The sequence below is a fragment of the Hesperophylax consimilis genome, chromosome 30 (assembly GCF_061612785.1).
Source record: "Hesperophylax consimilis isolate HC1 chromosome 30, BYU_Hcon_1.0, whole genome shotgun sequence".
In the NCBI taxonomy this organism is placed as follows: Eukaryota; Metazoa; Arthropoda; class Insecta; order Trichoptera; family Limnephilidae; genus Hesperophylax; species Hesperophylax consimilis.
The window spans coordinates 15,944,881-15,969,418 of record NC_142865.1 but is presented as its reverse complement, the minus strand read 5'-3'; the positions used below and the strand labels follow the sequence as shown (position 1 = coordinate 15,969,418).

At 41.5% G+C, this 24,538-nt stretch overlaps 2 protein-coding genes across 2 annotated transcripts in view; both read right to left on the bottom strand.

Annotated features, from left to right (window-relative positions):
* Positions 1-5,997, bottom strand: part of tsr (Cofilin/actin-depolymerizing factor homolog tsr) — a 40,396-nt gene extending 34,399 nt beyond the window's left edge. The window contains exon 1 of the mRNA XM_089649551.1: positions 5,848-5,997. Within this exon, the coding sequence (XP_089505677.1) occupies positions 5,848-5,850 (3 nt within the window). The 5' untranslated portion in view covers positions 5,851-5,997. The remainder of the gene's footprint in view (positions 1-5,847) is intronic.
* A 5,351-nt stretch (positions 5,998-11,348) lies between these two features.
* Positions 11,349-24,538, bottom strand: part of LOC149409685 (uncharacterized) — a 45,782-nt gene continuing 32,592 nt past the window's right edge. The window contains exons 9-11 of the mRNA XM_089649550.1: positions 24,246-24,430; positions 12,576-12,701; positions 11,349-11,785 (exon numbers count right to left, since the gene is read on the bottom strand). Of these exons, the coding sequence (XP_089505676.1) occupies positions 11,524-11,785; positions 12,576-12,701; positions 24,246-24,430 (573 nt within the window). The 3' untranslated portion in view covers positions 11,349-11,523. The remainder of the gene's footprint in view (positions 11,786-12,575; positions 12,702-24,245; positions 24,431-24,538) is intronic.

The window sequence follows — 24,538 nt, the reverse complement described above, 5'->3', positions numbered from 1 at the left end:
AGTCCATTTGCAAATTTGAAAGCGTTCAATACTGCTATGTATATCATTTTGAATGATTCGTAAAATAATAATTAACGCTATAAAAATAAGTACATTATTCACTATGATAGACGTGTCGTCGGCATATGATATGATGTTTGCGTTAAGTGGTAGTTTGAAAATATCGTTGACATAAATTATAAATAGTAGGGGGCCTAGGACTGTGCCTTGCGGTATCCCGAAATTGCTTGTTGGTGGTAGACTAAATTATTCAAAAATTATTTTGCTTGTATTTAAAACACAACTGATAATGACGCAAATGAAAAATTATCCTTACAATTAGTTAGATAATAAAATATTTGGACTACATTGCACCTATTATAGAAGAAATTAACGCACTGTAGAAAGACCACCGTTCAGAAAAGTTGTTAGAAATCGCTTTAGTCGCGTGTACCCGGCGTTATAAACCTTCCGGAAGAAAATTCTCAAAATGATAGTGAAAACCCTATCAAAATCCGTTGCATAAACTAAACGCACAAACAGACATAGTCAGAATAACAGAATGATATTAAAAGTATGAAGGCAGAGTCGTGTGGCAGTCTATCTTCTCTGCTCACACCTGCGGGGTGAAACGGCGAGATGGTTAGTTAACTCGGGGTAGATTTTGGCTGTCTAGGTTAGGTTTCATTGTGACGTGATCATTGCAAATTTGACTGGACAGATAACAAAAAAAAAATAAACAAGGACAAAGCATAAAAAACCAACTGTCACCGTATTAGTTTATTAAAGAGTTGTGCAATTTAGCGATAATTTTTACAATAATAAAATTAATTCTCATCATCTTATCAATATTCCAAGTTATTTATTATTATCTTTCCCTCCACTCAGAAGATAAGTTAAAATAAAGATATCAATATTTATTTTAAAAAAATTGTACAATGTGCCGATAAAGGTCAGAAACGAGTTCCGGTACGATCAATGGATTTGAAGGTGTGGTAGCCCTCTATCCCCCATTCACGAAGAATGTTCCCTTTTTTACGTGAAGAGCGTGCTTTTGAAGATATAGGGGCTGGAAGTTTCGCCCTCTAGACATTTCTAGAACAGTCCAGAACATCCGAGATCATTTCACAACATTATAGAACATACTGGAAAGTTCGGGAATAGTCTGGAACGTTCAAAAACATAATAAACTAATAACGGAATTACATGCCGTTTCCTGATAAACTTTTAGTAAATTCGTAATAGTGACAATACATCGGTATCTCTAAATAGTATAAAACAAAGTCACTACACGCGTCTGTCTGTTTATGCGCTTAGTTCTTCTAAACTTTGCACCGGAGTTTGATAGGGTTTTCACCATCATTTAGAGAATTTCTTCCGAAAGATTTATACATAATACATGGATATTATACTTAATAAATAAATAGTCATATTAAGTATGCATGAAGAATGAGTTAATGATGAATGTAAGTAAGTCTAAAGTAATGGTGTTTGAAAGAGAGAGTACGAAAACAGTGTGCAATATAATTGTGAATGAGGAATACTTGGAGCAGGTGGATGAGTTTGTGTATTTAGGAAGTATGTTTACGAGAGATGGGAAGGCTGACAGAGATATTGAAAGAAGGGTAAATGCAGGTAATTCCGTTAATGGAGGACTGAACGCAGTTGGCGCTAACAAAAAACTGTCCAAAGAAGCGAAGTTAGCAGTCCACAACGGAGTGCTGGTACCTACCTTGATGTATGGAAGTGAGGCATGGAACTGGCAAAGAAAGGATGAAAGTAGATTGAATGCTGTTGAAATGAGATCTCTGAGGCGTATGTGTGGTAAAACCATGTTTGATCGTGTGAGGAATGTGGAGATCCGCAAAGAGTGCAAGGCTGATGTAAGCGTAATGAGTAAGATTAAGAAAGGGACGCTTAGATGGTTTGGGCATGTAGAGCGAATGAGCGAAGATAGGAGTGTAAGGAGGATATATGATGCAAATGCGAATGGTAGCAGAAGTCGGGGACGCCCGAGGAAGACATGGCACGATCAAGTGAATCAGATACTAGAGTCGGGCCATGTCAAGAGTCAGAATAATAGAAGAGTATGTATGAGACGATGTATGAATGTGAATGAGGCAAGAAGTGTGTGCCAAGACCGAGTTGTTTGGCGGTCCGTCCTCTCTGCCTACCCCTGCGGGGAAACGGCGTGATGGTTAGTTAGTTAGTTAGTTAGTCATATTAAGCCAAATTCGTATTAATTTATCAGTTGTTTTCGCAGCAATATTGATTGTTGTAACTCCGTCGCAAATAATTAATTAATATCGTGATGGCACGGTAAGCCACAAATTAATAATGAATCAAGAAGAAACGGTATACAACTACTGGACTAGCAGCAGGCTGTACAAAATTATTAATCCAAAGGCTACCCATATAAGGTAAACGGGACATACGCGCTTTGACTAACGTACAATTAAATTTAATTGATTTCAAATTATTACATACACACTACTAACAAATGGTTTAAAATACTAATAACTGCAAAGACAGCTGCGAAATATACAGGGTGTATTGGCACGTACCCGACAAACTTTAACCAGCTATTCCTTAGCACATTTGGAGTAAAAAATGTTATGGGCACTTTGCTGTCCGGTAACATTTTTTTTAATAAAAAATTTATTATTCATATTTTCACCACATGTCACCAATGTTTTATTATCCTTTGTCAAAGTTTGAAAACCCATCTGGCAATATTTTGTTCGAGTTTCGTTGAATAATGTACGTACGTACCTACGTTGGCGCGCTTTTACAATCACAACGAAGTGGCACGGCACCATTCGTCTCATTTTTAACTATTATTATTTAGTGTGTACGAAAGAGCGAGGACACTTTTTGACACACTTGCTAATAACAGCTGTTGAACACGAGATTCAATGCAAATGACAGTGACGGAGTGTGGATTTTTTATTTATTTTTTTGTTTTTAATGGAAAAAAAATGTTACCGGACAGCAAAGCGCCCATAATATTTTTTACTCCAAATGTGCTGAGGAATAGCCGGTTAAAGTTTGTAGGGTACTTGCCGATACACCCTGTATGTATGTATGTATGTATGTATGTATGTATGTATGTATGTATGTATGTATGTATGTATGTATGCCTGTATGCCCCCTTGAGGTGATATTTAAACTACGCAAGTTTCGTGTATTTCCGCTTTGCAATGAAGTCCAAATAATTGGAATATTTCTGAAAGTATCCGAAAATTAAAAACTGTTTTAGAAAGGCGATGAAATAAGCTTACAAATTTTATTATCAGAAATAAACAAATAATTTTCTAAGTATTAAAATTTTGACTGCAAACATAAAAACAATTAAAATTGGCTCATCTTCCTCTTTTTTTACATTGGTGGGGAGGGGAAGGATATAGGAAAGATGAGGGTGAGGAAGTACCTGGCCACCAAACAAGGCTAAAGCCATTTCAAACAACGTTTCGATTCTGGATGGTGGTCTTTCACCAGGGCGTTATTGAAAATATCTACCACCCTGGAAAGTGCCTGGGATTTGAACCCGCGACCTCCGGAATCGTAGCCAAGGATCACAACCACTAGTTACTAGCAGTTACTACAAACTGGTTTCGCCCGACTAAAAACGCAATTTAAAATTATTTTTACATTACAGGTTGAGAACACAACGCAAATAATAAAAATATAGAAAATTATTAGGTTGCAAATCCAATATATGCATCTCATGCAAAATTAATAACTTATATTTCACAGTTCCATAGCACAATACTTTCCTCAATCTGGTGTATTGACTCGTTTCTTGACAGTTAAAAGCTCCTTAGAGCGCACGATGGAAATGACTTTGCTAATTGCGATGATTTCATGTTGGTAAGAAATGTCCTCGCAAAAAAGGTACGGTGTGTCCAGTCTGTTTATTTTTTACACAATAATAATTGTTTGATATTTTTTATAGCGCCGTTTTTTTATTAATCGCGTAACGTACAATTTTTTAACTTCGAGGTGATTGAACCTGCGACTAATTGAAAATACGGTACGAGGAAAAATTTCCATCACGGTGTTCGGTTTTTACTAATAAAATTAATTATGAGTCAAGGCATAAAAACAGTTAATCATTAATAATGAAAACATTTCAATTTACCTCGTAGCAGACAGTCAATGAATCAAATGGATTTGTATAGATTACATCTGATTTTAGAATACCTACTAATAATAATACAAATAGAATGCTTTCAAATGTAGACACAGAATGATTTTAAATTCAGAAATGTTACAAGACATTCAAATAGTACCTATACCTAATACAGAATGCTTCTAATTTCAAAATTGTCTAAATAATTTAATAGTATACCTACTTACAATCGAATAGAATGTTTTCAAATGTGACTCAGTCGAATAGTAAACCTAATACAGAATGCTTCTAATTTCAAAATTGCCTAAATAATTTAATAGTATACTTACAATCGAATAGAATGCTTTCAAATGTGACTCAGTCAAATAGTAAACCTAATACAGAATGCGGATAATTTAAAATATATTCCTATTAGAGTATTAGACGGTCAATGAGTCATTATTAGAATGCATTACAATTTTAATCCTTGACAAATAATAAATACTACAAATTATGCTGACTAACTAACTAACCATTACGCCGTTTCCGCGGGGGTAGCCAGAAGATTGACCGCCCTATAACTTTTATCTTTACATACATTGTTTCATATACTATTCTATTTCATATACTATTCTATTTCATATTCTGATTCTAGAAATGACCCCTCTAGTGTATGATTCACTTGGTCATGTCATGTCTTCCACAGGCGTCCCCGACATTTTCTACTATTTACGTTCACGTCACATAGATTCTCCTGACACCCCTTTCTTCGCTCATCCGCTCTACATGTCTGAATCATACGGACATACCTTTTTTATTTTTTTATTGCGTTTACATCAGCCTTGCATTCTTTCCGGATTGCCACATTTGACATACACTGTTAACCACACATACGCCTCAGGGATATCATTTCTACAGTATGAAAAACTTAATTTCAAAATTGTCCACTTATATATAGACAGTCAAAGAGAATGCTTTCAAATTTGAATCCCAGACAGCCCAGATAGAATCCTTTCAAATTTGACTCATAGACAGTCAAATTGTATACCTAATACAGAATGATTGTATCATATAAAAAAATTAAGACAGTCATGGAATGAATCAAGTTTTCAAAAGCGGTAAATATTTGTTGGGATCGCACTGCACGTCATGGTTGGCCAGGCAGTGAATCCGCCACGAATTTGCACGATTTTCGACCCTATTTCTCGCGTATGAAGCTTGCGCATGTCTAGATGGCAAAAAGTTAAAGAAATCAGTTTTATTTTATACACCGTCTCCGCCTAGGCCGTTCGGAAGAGATACAACATTTTGCTAATTTCAAACTTCCCGACATATTGTTGGGATTATCAGCGTTTAATACAGCTTTGATCGGCGTTGGGCGTGGATATAGCTCACAGATACACGAATGTGTCAGAATGTCAAAAAAGGCGTTGTAGAACTGAACAGACACGAGGGAGTGAAATTCTACACCGGTTTTTTTTATTAATGCAGTTTATAATGTGGGTACACTCTCGCGCGAGGCGAGGGTGATAACAAGATATGTTAAAAATATATATTACCCTTTTGATAGGTACGTTTTAAGTGCAGATATGAGCTTCCAATAAACTGTGCAAATCGGATGGGTGCGCAAAATATGGCGACGCCGGTCAGACAGAGCGGCCCGTTGGAAATACGCTCATAAACGCGGAAAAACTGTCGATAACTTAACTTTAGACACTTATTATAATAATGCACGATATAACGGGTGAAACACTTACCATTTTAGGATGAGAATACTTTAATTATCACTAGGAAAAGAAGACAAACGGCGACACTGCCTCACTAAAACCGAAACTAGAAAACTATCTCTGTTGGCACTACTGACGCCCCCCGCAACTTTTTATTATCGAGTGCGCCTGCGCGAAATTTCACTCGAATTGACAGTAAGGGAAACTTTACAGAAATAATATTCTGAATAATATTGTAGCACTTCTTGCGGCGAGAATGTGAACTGCAAACAAAAATACTACAATTTATTATTTTATCAAATGCTTTTGGCTTATCAATGACTGCATTGTTAGTACACTTTCACACTGATAGGTGAAAATATTATAAATATCGTTGAGTCAAACGTTGAATTATTGACAATACAGGAAACTTAATTTAACTTAACTTAATAATACTAAAAATGCTATCTTTGCGACAGGATTGTGAAGTACGAAAATAAACCGTAATAATGATTCATTAGTATGAAAATTTTATGATTATTTTGTTGATACAAGCTCTTGTCGCTAGAAAGCGTTACTAATAAATGATAACAAGCAAATTGTAAGTGAATAAAATAAAGCTTCCTGAATTCTCACAAACAGTATTTTATCAACTTCATATTATAATAGAAGTTTATTTTCTAACTAGAAACTAGAAACTACTGCATTTTACAGAGAAATAGTTTTTTAAATTGTCAATGACGTTTATGGCTATTCAGGTTAATAATAATTATGAATTATAATTACGTTTCGTGTTATTGTGTGTATTTTAAATAAATTTCGTCTATTGCCGTGCGTTGTCAAAGTGCCGATGCTTTTTTTCCCGACTGCGTATAATTACCGAATAGATGAATTTATAAAAGGTGCGATTATTTAAACAATGGACATCTCGCGGCAAAGTGAGATTTGATTGTCTTTTCTTATCAACATTTGCTGTATGAGTCACGATTGTGATGATGCATTCGACCAATGGCGGGGCGACTTTAGAGAAATGCCCAAATATGGTCTGACGGAAGTTGGCTACCTTCGGATCGGTATAGGGGGGACTTTCAAACGCGCATTCGCTACCAAATAAAGGAAAATAACATGTAAACATTATTAAATAACGTTATCATCATCATTAAGCGAATTATTAATAATTAATATTATGGAAGCAATTGATTTAACGTTTATTTATCTCGAATAATATGACCAACAGTTATTCACAATTATCTACTACGAAAGAAAGCAGGTACCTTCTTACCGTATTAGGTAGCCATTTTTTCTTCAACTTTCGTATTTTTTACAACAAATTAATGCAGTTTGCCATGGTTATGTTTTCAGTCGGTGAAGTTGGAGTGTAATAGATAATATTTGTATTATTTATATAGCGCCGTTTTTGCGAAAAATTACCTCCAATTAAAAAAAAAATATAAATTCAATTCAGCGGGTTCAGTTCCCGTCGGTGGCATTTATTTTAACTCGGGAGATATTTTCAATTTGTATGGATATTTCAGACGACTAATTATTGCTTATAATAATTTGTTACCCTTTGTGCTATGCATAAAAAACCTTGTCTTATAAACATATCAATATGAAGTAATGCGTACGATCGATTATTAATATGACAGTATGGAATGTATCGGCAGCATCTCCTATCCTCTTCCTATTTTCCTCTTCCTTTCCCCTTCCTTTAACACCAAATTAATTTTAAGATACTAAAACATCATTTCTAATGCACTTTAACATAAGAAACTTCTGTGGCTTGACTTCAGTTAACTTGTATATTTATATCTATCATTGTATATTATATAAAAGCTGTTTGTTTCTTACAAAATAAATAAATAAATTAGTTTATTATTAAAAAAATAATATACATAAATATATATATTTTTTTAACAAATTACAATTTAACCATTCAAAATAATATATAGTATATATGCAGCTCATTCCAGAGTGGTACAGAGGGCCGCCCCTAGCCAAACGACGCCTGGCACTAGTAAAAACCTAAAGGGCGCCGTGTTACATATTATCAGCGCCCTGACTCTTTGGCAAGTCAGAGACTGGAGTTGACTGCTCCAATTGCGTCTGCACAGGACCTGCCTAGTTGTAGACATTCAGCATTCCTGGTGAAAGACTACCATTCAGAACTGAAACGGTTCCATGATAACTCAGGACAATGACAAATCAACACACCTTTGAAAAGCAATATAAAATCATTCTAATTAATGAAAAAAAACTAGTCAATAAACCTAGTTTTTCACTTTTTAAACTGTTCTGAGTTGTATGGATACCAATCGAAACATTGCTTAAAATGGCTTTAGCCTTTTGGTGACCAGATCGGAACTTTCCTCTCCCCCATCTCCCTAGTACTTTCATCCCATAAATAAACCACTCACTAGATCGATACCTTCAGGATTTTTGTATGTAACAAATTGGTCCTAAAAAACCATAGATGTGTCAATATATAGACAGTAAAATTCTCATTCGGAGCCTACTTATTATGCTATTACACCAATGAAAAACTCTGAAAGTTTATTCCATAGACTTTCAGAGTTTTTCATTGGTGAATATAGTTGGGCAATAATATGTCATGACAATATTCACGGTTCCAATTTTCGATCAGAGTTATACCTCCCTGCTTCAGCCTCACAGCATACCCCAAATGGGCATGCAATAGTCTCACTGGCTCCAGACTGTTGGGAACAGTCCATCGGCAGCAATCGCATGGGTGATTCATGAAGTATCACTAAAACACATACATAAATACAGGGTTTTCCAATAAGAGGTGTTATTTTGATATTCAATCGTAAAAGATCAATGGTTTCGTTGCTTGTATGGCACGTAGCGCCGTCTTGTTGAAAGTAAACGTTGTCCAGATCAATACCATCCAATTCCGGCCATAAAAAATCATTAATCATCTCTCGATAGTGCAATCCATTCACCGTAACTGTTGCTCCAACTTCATTTTCGAAAAAGTAAGGTCCAATGACTCCGCACGACCATAAACCACACCAAACAGTCACACGTTGATAGAGAGGCTTATCAACAATAACTCTTTGGTTTTCCGAGCCCCAGATGCGACAATTTCGCTTGTTGACGAAGCCACCGAGGTGGAAATGGGCCTCCTCACTCAAGATGATTTGCATTTGATTGACTCAAGTGAATTTTAACAATTTCAATGCGTTGTTGAAGCGTGTATCGTTCCATTTTTATTAATGGCGTAGTTTCTACTTGTCAAATGTCAAAAAATGACAGCTTCAAAATAATAATAATAATAATAATAAAGTGTTTATTCCGGTATGTGGGGAGGTTAGTGCAGTCCCACACATTCCATATAGAGATACAATAAAATATATAATCAAAAACAAAAAGATAGAACAGAAAACCAAAGAAAAGAAAACAGAATAAATTGAGAATAAAATAGAATAAAATGATAAAATAATAGAATAATAGAAAGTTGAAGCCTTTAGGGAGCCGTGACTATATTAGGAGCTAGTATTTTTCTCCAGTGTGCGTCAATGCTGGAGGATGGAGTGAGGCGGGCTTCCATAGTGAGGATATTTCCAGAGCTTCTTATCCTTTCCCTCATTCCTGCCACCCTGGATCTAATAAGGGCTGCATATCCGGGAACTCGCCCCTCCGTGAACATACGGGAAGCGCTGCAGTATCTGGGGAGACAAAACATTGTGCGGAAGGCGTTGTTGTACTGGACCCGTAGTCTTTCTATACTACTCTTTTTGTAGTTTGCCCATAGTTCGCACGTGTACAACGTTGCGCAGAAGGAAAGGAAGAGCGTCCTTTTTACTGCGGTACTACAAAGGCGAAATCTTCTGCTGAGCATGTTTGCTTTAACGCTGAGAGCTCTCCTTTGTCTATCAATATCATCATCGTCCATCAGATTACTGGTGATTATGTGCCCAAGGTATTTAGTTCCTTCGGTCACCTTCAAGTTCACACCGTTCAAGGTAGCTGGAGGAATATTTTTCGGGCCTTGCCCATGTCTTATGACCAATAGAGCCGTTTTAGCAGGAATGTTATGATGCAGGGCTAGACTCCTTTTGTTTTAATATTTTATTCATTAATTTATTCTGCATCATCACATTTATCCTCGCCGATTCTCTAACCTAGTTAGGAACTGGGCGATTGTCGCGGGTATTGGTTTTGGTAAAATTTCGAATCATAATTTAAAATTTAAAATCTGTACCGGGCGGAAACAGAAAAAAACAAAAACACTTCCTTGCCTGCAGAGAAACCAGAGAGTGGGCCTGATCTCTCGGCAGACGACAGTCACAGTTTTCCGGAGTGAAATTGTTTGGGAATGGTTTCCCTTTAATCGGAGTGGCGAAGTCTAGTTTTATAGAGTCGTATAAATGGAGTAAAATACGAGGTTCCATAGTGGAATTGGTTCCGTGGCTAGTTCGAATATTGTAACCACGCGGCATCATGAATCGCAAACGGAGTCAGACGTGTGATCTGCTTGAATCCGACCCATCCTTTATGGGATGAAGAAACCAGTGGCTTGAAATGTTGTGCCCGGTTACCGGAAGCCTAAGGATGGTATTCTTTCTCGCGGTTTGGCACTACGCCGACCGCATTTTCACCAGGGCCGTAGGGAGGCCTATTTTTCCTTGCATAAAGGGAATCCTCGCCAGGATACACGGATGAGACCGCGGGCACCAGATTCCTCTTCCTCAGTCGCCAGATTGCCAGTTTCCTGCCACGGACAGTCGCCAGGAGGCGGAACTGAACTTTCCTCTTGCTCCGTCTGGAGCCCCCTGGAGCTCAGCCTGATGAGGTGCTGCTCCAGCTCGAGTGGGATGTTACTTAATTAGCTAGATAGATAAAGCGTGGTCGGAACCTTGGGGGTAAGCTTGTATCTGGCTTTTATTATATTGTTTTCGTTATAACTCACACGGTAGAGTGTATAGACTTGTATTGTATTCGAAATAATATACATTAATGTTACTCTAAACCTTCTTTCCTTGACTCTAAATTACACATTGTAACCTGACACATTTCTGGTTTCGAACCCAACCCCCTGAGAACCCTGGGATCACAAACATTCTTGTGGGTATCTGACCCTCAAGAATTGGCGCTTCCAGTACTGGATAAAGTTTGTGATTCCACATTCATTATTATAACCTGAAATGTCTGGTGAGTATTGTAGGTTGCACGTAGCAGGTATCCATAGCAACTACTCTACGTAGCAGGGTTATATAACATATTTGTTTCTTCAGCATACTCTTCACAGATTTTCAGAAGAATGCGCAGTCCCCTTATAGATGGTGCCATCAGAACCATATCGTCCGCATAACTGACGTTATTCAGACACTGTCCTCCGATGTGGCAGCCTACTCCTGCATTGTTTAGCCTTTCTCGTCCATGTACAGATTGAACAATATCGGTGACATGCATCCTCCCTGTCTGACGCCACTCTTTAGGAGGAAAGGTTCAAAAGTAACATCTACCGAAATAGCGGGCTATTCAAAATAACACCTCTTATTGGAAACCCTGTACATTGTGTCGAAACATGTGGAATGGATTGAAAAAAAGTTAATAAAAACACAAAAATAATAAAAACTATTTTATTTCCAATTACAAATAACATAAACAGAATATATTTCTCAATATCAAACATACTCATGTTTTGTTTCATAGGGCTTTCACACAAACGAAGTACTGAATTCATCAGCGTCACCAGCACGTCTAACTTCCCGTATATTTATAGTATGTATTATACGTGTTATATATCTGCTGGAAGACCATTCGACTTGGCAGGTTCCTCATCAAAAAGCCGACAGCGTGAGAGTCCAGGAGTTGCAGGAGGGAGTACACGCAGTTCTGGAGGTGGAACTTGACCCTCGGGCTGATGGGGATCCGTTGGAAGTTGGCCACGATGTCTGCGATGAGATACGAAGCTATCCGAGATAGGTCGTGCTTCTCATTTTTAACCATAGATTGCGTTAGCCTGAAATTAGAGAAAAACATTTTAATCGTGCTGTACGGTAGTATCTTAGATTAGACTTCGGAAGACGTGCGACACACGACTCTGGGCTCTGCTGGAGTGGACCTTCTTTATCTCTAGATACTCGTGGGATCAAAAATGTACCATACATAAAACAACTAGAGGGCTAAGGGGAACCAAGGGGGAGTGGAGAAGACAGCTGGGGCCACTTCGGTGGACTCTTTCTTCCCTCTTGGGGCCTTCAGAGAACCCAAGCAAAGCAGGACTTCCGATGGGAAAACTCTCACCGCTACAGGATCTTCCATATGCGGGAATACTGGGACTCGCACGGGACCCAGAAACGAACTCACGGGAACTACCCATACACCGCCTTCGCTGTAATCCCATTAGGACCGGATCCCTGCACTTGCAGTGCTTTTATTTTTTGTGCTATATTATACTGCTGAAGAATTGTGTCCACGCACGGTGCGAATAACTTCAATTGCAGTTGTTGACCTTGTACATTCATTTTGCCTTGGGGTATTACCTCTAATGTGTTGAAGACAAAAATAAAATGACACTTTATCAAGTAAGGTATTGTGATGTATGGTAATAAGTTGGGTATTCAAGCGATAGATGGCACTAGTCATAAAGCTTACTCCAGAGTCCGACAGATGTAAAGATAAAATAATATGCAACACAATAGTCACAACACAATCACAATGGTATCCCCAATTTGGTTATGTTGTGAGACTGGAGGGAACGGGGAGGGGAAGAAGATGGAAAAGGAAAACGTTGTAAACATGATCATTACCTTTCGAGGCTTAAAGCCATTTTGACCAGAATCTCCGTCTCCTGAAGATCGGTCACTTTATCCGTGTGACTTCGACTGCATAAACACTTCATAAGTTTCCTGTAGGCTTGCAAGAAACACGGCCATCTATGGGATAGAACAAATTTCATATTAATTACTTAATAAACATGATTTATTTAAGAATCAACCAAAAGAGAGAAAAAAAAAACTCTGTATATATATATATATTTTTTTTAAATTTGCTTTTACGCCCAGCGAGACTTTTACATGCATTTTAAAACAGAGTACATATATCTAGTAAGCTATCGAAAATTATATAATAAAAAAAAATTAACGCTAATTTAGTATTAGTGGTCATGCTCTTAAAATTATTCGTACAGTGTGCCTTACCCAATACAGATCTAATATTATAACACTAAATATACTGTTTATACAAAGTGATGACAAAACTTATACATAATAACAATAACAGCAGGACAGGACAAAACAAGAACATTAAAACTAAAAACATAATATGTATAAAACAGAAGGCAGTTTGTGCTCAGAAATGAGAATCTTCTGAGCGGACATTTTAAAAGGTACAATAAGGAGGCAACCGAAACCAAACAATTACTGGAAGTTTTAGAATATGGCTTATTATAAAATATCGAAAAGAAGTCGAGATTTATGAATGGTAAGATTTTTTAAATAATTTAGTTTTTAAAGCCCCTTTAAATTCAGCCAAATTCTGGAGATTAGTAAGAGCCGAGGGATGTCTATTCCAGATGAGCGGGCCTGTTACACGAAAAGTGCGATCAAATAATAATAGTAAAACATGTAACGGTAACATAACATATTATAGAAACTAGAACAATACTACAGCGTTTTCCAATAAGAGGTGTTATTTTGAATAGCCCGCTATTTCGGTAGATGTTACTTTTGAAGCTGTCATTTTTTGACATTTGACAAGTAGAAACTACGCCATTAATAAAAATGCAACGATACATGCTTCAACAACGCATTGAAATTATTAAAATTCACTTTTATTAATTATTAGAATTCCATCGAAAAATCATCTTGAGTGATGAGGCCCATTTCCACCTCGGTGGCTTCGTCAACAAGCAAAATTGTCGCATCTGGGGCTCGGAAAACCCAAGAGTTATTGTTGAAAAGCCTCTCTATCCTTAACGTGTTACTGTTTGGTGCGGTTTAAGGTACGGCGGAGTCATTGGACATTACTTTTTCGAAAATGAGGCTTGAGCAACAGTTACGGTGAATGGATTGCGCTATCGAGAGATGATTAATGATTTATATGGCCGGAATTGGATGGTATTGATCTGGACAACGTTTACTTTCAATAAGACGGCGGTTCCACACAAGCAACGAAACCATTGATCTTTTACGATTGAATATCAAAATAACACCTCTTATTGGAAAACCCTGTACATATAAGACAAATCAGATGCCATTTAATTCAATATATCAGCTTATCAGTTATCAGTTCAAGCCTGGGGAAACTACTTATGAAAGATATATTCAATTTTTTTAAATATATAAACATATTATCTGGTAAGAATGTACAATCTACAAAAACATTATTTTGCAAAAAAATAAGTGATTTATTATAAAATTGTGTCAGCCAATTGAATTTAAGCAGAGATGTGCAAAATGGGTACCCAAAACCATTTGAAATGCAAAATGGAAATGGGTCAAAACTTTTCCATTTGAAAATGCAAAATGGTTTTTAGAAAAGAATTTCAAATGCAAAATGCAAAATACCCATTTTCAAAATGCATTGAAAATGCAAAATGGTTTCTCAGGTCAAACAATTAAAATAATTATAGAATTTTTAAATAATTTTGTCATTTAATAATGGACATCAATGTAGAACAAACATTATACATCATGGTAAATCCAAAAACACCACGACTACAGATTATGAAACCACAAAAAATTTGCGCGGGACTAATGTTGCCAACTTAAAAACATAGAAACTGCTATCTAACATTTAATATTACAGCGTCATGGCCCCATGTTCAGTATTTTTTGTAATGGTATCACTCAATTGGCTCCTACCAGGGAGCAACTTGATAAATATAAATTATCTCTCATAGCGAGGTTGAGGACCGACTGATATTTGGGGCTTATGAAAAAAAGTTGAGTGGAGATAGTAGGAAGAATGTTGCAAAAAAGCATTTAAAATGTTAAATGCATTGAGAAAGGCATTTAAAATGCAAAATGGTTTTTAGAAAAGCATTTAAAATGCAAAATACCCATTTTGCATTTTGCATTTCCATTTGAAATGGATTTATTTGAAATAAAGCACATCTCTGATTGTAAGGTAGAAATAGACCGCGGAAACTTGGCATTAAAAGGGTTAATGTAAATTAGCTATAAGCATAATTAAATCCAAAGATCTCAATTTCCTATTATGTTATTTTATTTGATTTTACGCCCATTAATTACTATTTCTTTGTTTGTCCCCCCTATACACTCAAAACTACTGGACCGATTTCGCTGAAAATTTCAAAGATTGTTCTAATAAGTGTCAGGAGCGTTTAGAGAGTGGTTTTAATGGTAGAAGAAGACGGGGACGCCCGAGGAAGACTTATCGCATTATCTCTGCACTGGAATGGGATACAAAGTCTAATAAAAGTCGACATAATGTAGTTTTTATTTGTAGTAACAATGTGGTATACAGTAGTGAATGGTGGAAGTCTAGGACACCCGAGGAAAACGTACCACCATAAAGTGAAACAAAAACTTATAAAAAAATATTTCAATTCTTTAGAATAATATTATTTCCACCTTAGCATCGTCAAAAGAAGCGAAGCCAGCAGTCCACAATGGAGTGCTGGTACCCACCTTGATGTATGGAAGTGAGGCATGGAACTGGCAGAGAAAGGATGAAAGTAGACTGAATGCTGTAGAAATGAGATCCCTGAGGCCTTTGTGCGGTAAAACCACGTACGATCGCATGAGAAATGTGGAGGATGAGCGAAGAAAAAACGAGTGTAAGGAGAGTATATGAGTATATGTAATTTCTATACCCGCTATATCAACTTTCATTGATTTGGAGAAAACCGCAAAAAACTGTCACATCTCTAGCGTACATAAGTAATTGCATTACAATTTTTTGTATAATTAATTGGAGTAATAAAATTTCGAAAAGTATTTATTTTTCTATATATGTCTAGCAATAATTAAGTAATTTCGATAAATAAAATGGATAAAGCGGATTTTGATACTCACTTTGTGATTTTGAAAGTCAACTGAGCCGACATGGCGGGTTTAGAAACACACGCGTAGATCATTTTGACACACGAGCGTGGCGTCAGAGCGGCGGCCATATTGTATTTTGGCAAAATAACTGCTTGTGATTGGTTGAATCCGATATAGCGCGTTTTGATAGTAACTTTCTGTATGATATAGCGGATTTGGTTTCTCACTCGCAGTTTTAACATGGTTTTTGATCGTGATAAGGAGGGTTTTGAAACTCAATTTTAGGCTCCTCTTGTTGCTCGCAAAAATGTGAACAAGATGTCATACTCAGATCATTTTGTCAAAAAATCGGATATAGCGGGTATAGAAATTATAGGAGTCATATGACGCAAATGCAAATGGTAGCAGAAATCGGGGAAGCCCGAGGAAAACATGGCACGATCAAGTGATTCAGATACTTGAGTCGGGCCATGTCAAGAGTCAGAATAATAGAAGAGTATGTATGAGACGATGTATGAATATGAACGAGGCAAGGAATGTATGCCAAGACCAAGTTGTTTGGCGATCCGTCCTCTTTGCTTACACCTGCAGCGTAGCGGCATGATGGTTAGTTAAAAATAGACTCAGTTTTCAGGTACACAAGAATTCACAGTCTCAAAACTTTACTCCAAACCATTTATAACCCCGAGCAACGCCGGGTAAACGTCAGCTAGTATATTATAATAACAGTATACGTATACCTAATGAGCAATCGAAAATTTTATTAAAAAGTTTTTAAAGCTTCATGCTTTGTTAAGATTTGTTTGGGCTTGATGAAGTCTTCAATAACAGACGCATGGCTTTTTTTGTTTTTACTGCACAAAACTGCATTTTTACTTTATTTAATGTTACAAAGAGTTAAATTATTCCCGACCCGGACAAAACACTTTTACTAATGGTCTGTAGACCATAATGACTGCTTGTTACTATTTTATAGGAGAGAAGAAAAAGGAATCCAGTCGGCGAGGCTTTTTATAATCTAACCAAGTAAAACACATTGACAAGCCAATTGTAAACAAACACTGTCAAAGAAAGCCAATTGATAAGGCAAAACATCTGTTTTATCTGTTAGCCCTAGTTTTACCTCTGACCACTAGGTGCTAGTCAGGAGCCTGTAAAGTAACTGGTGGTGAACTTTGCTAATGGTTCGTACATTTTTAACATGCTTTAAAAACTAATGTAATGTATTAAGCCCCAGTATACACAATTTCTACCGATTTATAACAAGTTTCTCGTTAACTCGTTTTTAAGTTCCAAAAGTTATTAAAAAAGTTATTTTTGAAAATATTATCTATACATTTGTTATGCCGAAACGTTAATTGAATGAAATTCCCACGGTAGAAAAAAATCGCAAAGTTAGCTCCGAAAATTATTTTAAACATGTTTTGTTCTGTTATTTAATATGTTATAGGCATGAAAAAATTCACAGTTTATCTTTAAATGCAGCTAAAGCATTTGTCAAGAGATTTTTGCTCTATTTCAAAAGAGTCGTGTTTTATTAAATATTTTCAACATTTTCGCTAAATTATTATCGTTTTTTAATATTTGCGCGCTACCTATTGTATTTACATATTTGTATTTACATATTTGTATTTACATATTTGTATTTACATATCTTCCTTTGAAACTATCTTTGAACGCTTGATAAACTGAAAATGAATCAATATTATCAAAACATGTAACAGTAACATAAAACGGAAACTATGTAAAACAATACTATAAGATAAATCGTTGCCCTAGTTCTTAATTTTCCAAACGACCACAATGGAAAATTTAAAACTAAAAATGGTAATTAGTAACTTTACTAAGAATTACTTATTAATGTGAACTTTACTTTTACGAAAATAGCTTCATCTTAAACACATATTGAAATGTTGCATTGTTGCATTTCTCTCTCTCTGGTTTCAAATCCTGGGATTGGTTTGCAGCAATTTCGTCTAATCTCCTCTTCCATTCTTCCCTGTCTTGTGCGGCTCTTTTGACTTGTGCATATGATGAGCAGCGCACGTCCACCAGCAGGTCCTCCAGGTACTCTCGGCGTGGGAGTCCCCTAGAGTTGGTCCCCTCGGTCATACCCTCCATTATGACATGCAAGAGGCCTTCTTGTCGTATAACATGGCCGATCCATCTTGCACGCCTTTCGGACAAGGTCCTGAGCAGGTGCCTTCCTCCTTCGATTCTTTGGAGAACCTCCTCATTTGTAACATGGTCTCTCCAGGAAATGTCTTCTATAGGACCACATCTCAAAAGCCTCTAGTCTCCGTTTATCTCTTTCGGATAGGCACCATGTTTCGCAGCCGTACATCAAGATACTCCATACATAGGTCTTGATGAGGAGTATTCTCAGTTTTAGGTCTATATTATTGGATTCTATTATGTATTGTATTAATCTTTGTGAGATGTTATAACCGAACTGAGTTTCGTATTGTAGTTAGCCATGTCGGAAATTTTGTAGGTTGTCCGGCGCTCGGGAGCACTTATTAACTAGTAGCTACTGTTGCTTAGTGAGTGTGTCTGATAGTTGGTTGTTTACGTGTTACAGAAAAATGTTACATATTGTGTTACGGACGTACTGCTCCGGGCTCGGCCGCGGTCGCCAATCCATAATCTACGCCAATCTGTCTAATCCTAAATTGTATTAAATGAAAGAAATGTATAAAATGTATGTCTGAACCCCTATGTAAAAATGATTATGTAAACAATAAATGAAACGTCGGAGCTTGGCTAGGAGACACGGGCAGAGAAGTATACCGAGAGAGCTGGTGGATTAGTAGCATTTAATTAGTATAGCATTTAATTCGGGTACGGTTATGAGAATCGTGCTTATACGAGAGGGAACGTTCGGCCGCGACCCGAAGCAAAGGGCCGTGCGCCGTCATAGCGTACGAGGTGGTTTGCCGCCCGAACGTTCCACCAGCGCGATTCTGAGAACCGTGCCCGAACAGAGAGAGGCCGTGGTCACGTTCGACCACAGGGCCCGAAATTACCGGCCGAGAGGCGGTAGCTAACCCGGCGGCGGGCCGCGGGCGCGCCACAAAACACGGGCCTCGATTCCAGGAATCAAAGAGAAAGCAGGCCCGTGTGAGCGTCGCTCGGCCAGCGAAGGCCGCCGGGGTCTTATAAAACGGGAACAGTCCCTTGAAACATTAGATATCCAGCAACCACCACCAGCTCTACACTTCTCTCTGCTCAGCCTTCTACCTCGCTCCGACTTCTGACTCTACTCGCCTTCTCTTCTTCTTCTGACCCTCGCCTCACCCCGGACCTCTCTGCCTTTACAACAAGACCCGGATCTACGACAAGGACCAGAATCAGCATCGGACCAGCTACAACGGCTACAGAGACGCCCCGTTCTACCCCTCCACGCCACTGAAGGAAGGCATCTCACGCCTCCACGGATTGGGATCACCGCCCTGTTTACAGTCTTGTGTGTCACACATTACGTCTGGCACATAAGTGGTCCTTCGCCGCCGGATCTCTCCGTGGAAGATGTCACCTTCACTGCGCTCTGGGAAGAATAGCGCTGACGGGGACTCATCGCAGGGAAGCGATGATCCCACACCAACCGGGGCGGCCACAGCCGCGCCCCCCGGACTCCGGCCAACCGCCCCCCTGGCCCCCTCTGATCCCCGAGCGGACCTACTGCCTGGTCCCTCCGGCGCATCACCACCACAGACGCCCCCTGCCGCGGCCGACGTCTCGTCAAGAAGCGAGGCTTCCAGCGAGGACACGCTCCGGCAGGTGCAGCTCGAGCTGAGAGCTGAGAGGCGGCACAACCGGAAGCTACAGGAGGACCACACCCGACAGATGGCAGAACTGATCGCCACGCTGAAGGGCCTCCCGCGGACCGCTTCCCCTGCAGCCTGGCAACCGGAGACACACGCCCCAGCTCCACGGGCGGAGTACCCGACGACGGCGGCGCCATCTAGCGGCTTCGGGCGAGACCCGGACTACGCAGCGGAGACGCGCGCCACAGCTCCACGGGCAGAGTACCCACCGACGGCGGCGCCATCTAGCGGCTTCAGGCGGAACCTGGGCTACTCAGCGGAGACACACGCCACTGCGTCGCGCCCTGGCTACTCAGCGGAGACACACACCACTGCGTCGCGCCTGGGCTACTCAGCGGAGACACACACCACTGCGCCGCGTCCTGGCTACTCAGCGGAGACGCACACCACTGCACCGCGCCTGGACTACTCAGCGGAGACACACACCACTGCGCCGCGTCCTGGCTACTCAGCGGAGACGCACACCACTGCGCCGCGGCTGGGTTACGGACCGACGCCGACGCCGGCGCCCCCGGGCGTACCTACTCGGAGCTACGCAGCGGAGGCGCAAACCATTGGCCTTCCACAGACTGCGGCGCCCCCTAGCGGCCCCGGTCACAGCCATACCTTCACAGTGGGGGGAGAACCCACTGTGCCACAAGCCACAGCCCAGACTACCGATGTTTTCGGGAACTCGCGCCGCGCCGTGAGGGCTCACACCGGGACGGAGAGAAACCATGCTGCGGATCCACTCACGGACGGCGCTTCCCCAGGCGCCGCGGCGCTGCGAGGTGGACCAGAGCCGCAGTACGGCTATCCCGGTGTGACCCGCGGGCCCGCCCAGTTCTCAGCATTTCCCCCGAGTGCAGACTCGCCATCGCAGCCCCCTATGGATGGATACGGGGCCTTCAACCGCGCAGACGAGGCAGCGAGGCAGACGCGGGACTGGGTGAACCAGGGGAGTGTCCCTCTCGCCCAGGTGACGGCCATGTTTGCCGACGCCCTCCGGCAGTCCCAGGCCGGCGGTACACCCCGCTCCCACCCCGAGGATGAGCGGATGGCGTCGCTCATCGCCCGGCAGTCCAGCGCCAAGGACCTGCCGCCATACGCTGGCGACGCCATAGAGTGGCAGGCCTGGAAGGCACAATTCCTGCAGTCGACGGCCACCTGCGGGATGACGGCGGCCGAGAATTTGATGCGGCTACAGCGTGCCCTGAAGGGAAAGGCGCGCGAAGCCGTCAGCCCTCTCCTCCTGGACCCGGCGCAGGTGCCGGAAATCATGGATGTCCTGGAGCACCGCTTTGGGGGCGCGCACTCGGTCGCCGCGGTCATGTTCGACCGGATAAAGCGGCTAACCCGACTGCAAGAGGACGCATCGACCGAGGCTCTGGTGGAGTTCTCGGGCACGGTGCAGAACATCGTGGCTTCGCTGGGGAATCTGCGGGGCGATTACCTCTCCAACCCGGCCCTCCTCAGCGAAATCGCCTCGAAGATGCCGTTAGCCCTACGCCTCTTGTGGTTGGGTAAGGTGGCCGACCAGACGCACGCGGCCACCGTGGTGCAGCTTGCCGCGTTCCTGAAGCGGCTGACCAACGCGGTGCCGCGGTCGGGCCTCACCGACAATGGCCGAGCAGCGCGGCCGAGCAGCTCGGTCGAACATCAGCGGGCCGCCCGCCCGTATCGTGAAAATGTGCACGTGATCGACGAGCGGCCGGAACCCCGCAGTGAAGTTTGGTGCACACTGTGCAAAGACGACTCGCACAAACTCTACAAGTGTCCCCGATTCGCCGAAGAAACAATCAGTGCGCGTTGGGAACTTGTGAAAAGCGCACGGTTGTGCTTTAAGTGTCTGGACGGTGTGCACCAGACAAAACGGTGCGAGTACCGGACCAACTGCGGAGTGGGGACGTGCAGGGCCCCGCATCACCGCTTGCTGCACGATGACGCATACACTCGTGACCCCGAGACGCACACAGTCACGAACACGTGGGAAAGTGAGGGACAAGTGCTAATGAAAGTGATTCCCGTGACATTGTGCGGCCCCGGGGGCCGAGCGACCGTGCACGCGCTGCTTGACGAGGGCTCTGCAATAACCCTAGTCGAGGCAGATGTTGCAGACATCGTTGGAGCCGCGGGTCCGATACGTGGCCTGCGAATTCGGGGCGCTAATGGGATGTGCTCATCCGATGCTACGTCCCGGCGGGTGAGACTGTCGGTGCGCGGCGACGGAGACGCGTTCACGGTGACGGCCCACACCGTAACAGACCTAGACCTCCCGCGACAAACAGTGGCCGGCCGCCGGCAGGTGAAACCCCGGCTGCTGATCGGACAAGATAACGGGCTGCTTATCGTGTCGCGGGAGGTGCGGAAGGAAGAGAGCGGCCAGATGACGTCCCGGACAGCCCTCGGTTGGATCACGCATGGGAGCACCCGGCGCGACGCCGACGCCGACGCCGACGCCGGGACAACGCTGAGGATGGCTTGTCCGAACGCCGCCCCACCGGCCTCGCTGCCAACGCCCGGGACCACGCCGCCGGAGACCAACCGTGCCACCGGGGACCGTGCCGCCGGGGACCATGCCGCCGGGGGCCTGTCCCGACGCCGCCCCACCGAACTCGCCACCGAGACACACTCGCCAGAGGGACCGGACGCCAGGGACCACGCCGCGCCCGCAAGTCGCAGCACGCCTCCCGAAAAAGGGTGTAGCCGAGCTCCACGGGGGGAGTGTTACGGACGTACTGCTCCGGGCTCGGCCGCGGTCGCCAATCCATAATCTACGCCAATCTGTCTAATCCTAAATTGTATTAAATGAAAGAAATGTATAAAATGTATGTCTGAACCCCTATGTAAAAATGATTATGTAAACAATAAATGAAACGTCGGAGCTTGGCTAGGAGACACGGGCAGAGAAGTATACCGAGAGAGCTGGTGGATTAGTAGCATTTAATTAGTATAGCATTTAATTCGGGTACGGTTATGAGAATCGTGCTTATACGAGAGGGAACGTTCGGCCGCGACCCGAAGCAAAGGGCCGTGCGCCGTCATAGCGTACGAGGTGGTTTGCCGCCCGAACGTTCCACCAGCGCGATTCTGAGAACCGTGCCCGAACAGAGAGAGGCCGTGGTCACGTTCGACCACAGGGCCCGAAATTACCGGCCGAGAGGCGGTAGCTAACCCGGCGGCGGGCCGCGGGCGCGCCACAAAACACGGGCCTCGATTCCAGGAATCAAAGAGAAAGCAGGCCCGTGTGAGCGTCGCTCGGCCAGCGAAGGCCGCCGGGGTCTTATAAAACGGGAACAGTCCCTTGAAACATTAGATATCCAGCAACCACCACCAGCTCTACACTTCTCTCTGCTCAGCCTTCTACCTCGCTCCGACTTCTGACTCTACTCGCCTTCTCTTCTTCTTCTGACCCTCGCCTCACCCCGGACCTCTCTGCCTTTACAACAAGACCCGGATCTACGACAAGGACCAGAATCAGCATCGGACCAGCTACAACGGCTACAGAGACGCCCCGTTCTACCCCTCCACGCCACTGAAGGAAGGCATCTCACGCCTCCACGGATTGGGATCACCGCCCTGTTTACAGTCTTGTGTGTCACACATTACGTCTGGCACATATTGTTTTGGGTTCCTTGTCGGGCATGGAATTTAAGAGGAAGCTACAAGCCAAAAATTTGTGTATTCTTGGTATACCTTATATCGTAAATAATAGGCATTAAAATCGCTTGACAAACGGACTCTAGAAACGTTTGATTTTAAGCAAAAAAACTGGTTTTTATTTATTTTGTAAATAATTTTATAAGAAAGCAAAAAAGTTAATCAAGTGAAACTGTCACAGATAATTTATAAAACTGTATTTTTTTTAAGTTGTTTCCTTTACGCGTTCATACATTTCTATTGAAAAAATATTTTTTGTTGTAGTTTGCATTTATATTTTTTGAGTAATTTATTTTTTTATTTGTATTCTACTCAAGCGAAGCGATAGGAAAACCTTCAATTTAACTAAAGCTTATTTTTTGGTATTCATAATGTTCACTAATTTGTTAAAAAGATTAATCAAAATAGTGATTTGGCATTAAGCTTCGCCTTAATAGTGGTGACGATGGCAGGGTTAATGATTGTATGTTATACAACCAGGTCTGAAATAATTCTCCTGTGAGACAGAGTAATTAGATGAAAATTGAATAATAAATGCACCGGACAGCAGATGGATATACCTAAATAATTATTAAATAATCAAGAAAATGAATATTTGTCTTATGTAACGCATTGTACGATGCCGTCTCCTTTGAGGCTTGTCTCGTACGATGATAAGATTTTTAATCACTGCACACGTGTCATATCGCCAGTTCAAGGATGAATTACTCGCACGACAAACCGTGGGACTTCAGTATATGTTTAGATTTAAGAGTAATTGCTCCACATTAACACGTGTAGAAAGTATTGAATTCGAACCCAATAAATACGCAAACAACTGGTCCAACCAGTCAGTTGTCCGACGACTTTCGCAAGTTGTGTTTCTTTTCAAATCCTTACCCAAGGTACCCCCAGAGGAAACCGGCATTTACAGACAATGTCACTGGCGTAGGTGTCCAGTACAATCAAAATGATATAATTAATGTTCTAATGTAGTATGTACAGATTTATAATAATATCTCACCTGTCCTGTAAGAGCTCTGATCTGTGAATGAGTAGACTATTCACCAAGGTCATGCACTTCTCAAAAGTCATGCTGAACACCATCAAGGCCGCGGTATCACCGTACGTTTGACACGTGTCCACGTCAAAGGTCACTATCATGGGCAATTGGAGGATGATGTCAATCAGAGAGCTGGATAAGATCATCTGGAAAAAAACAATCATTAATACAATAGATCTAAAACTCATCCTGTTTTAAAATTTATCATACGGAAACAGACATTTTGTGTAGCATGAGGCAAAGTGAATTGAAAC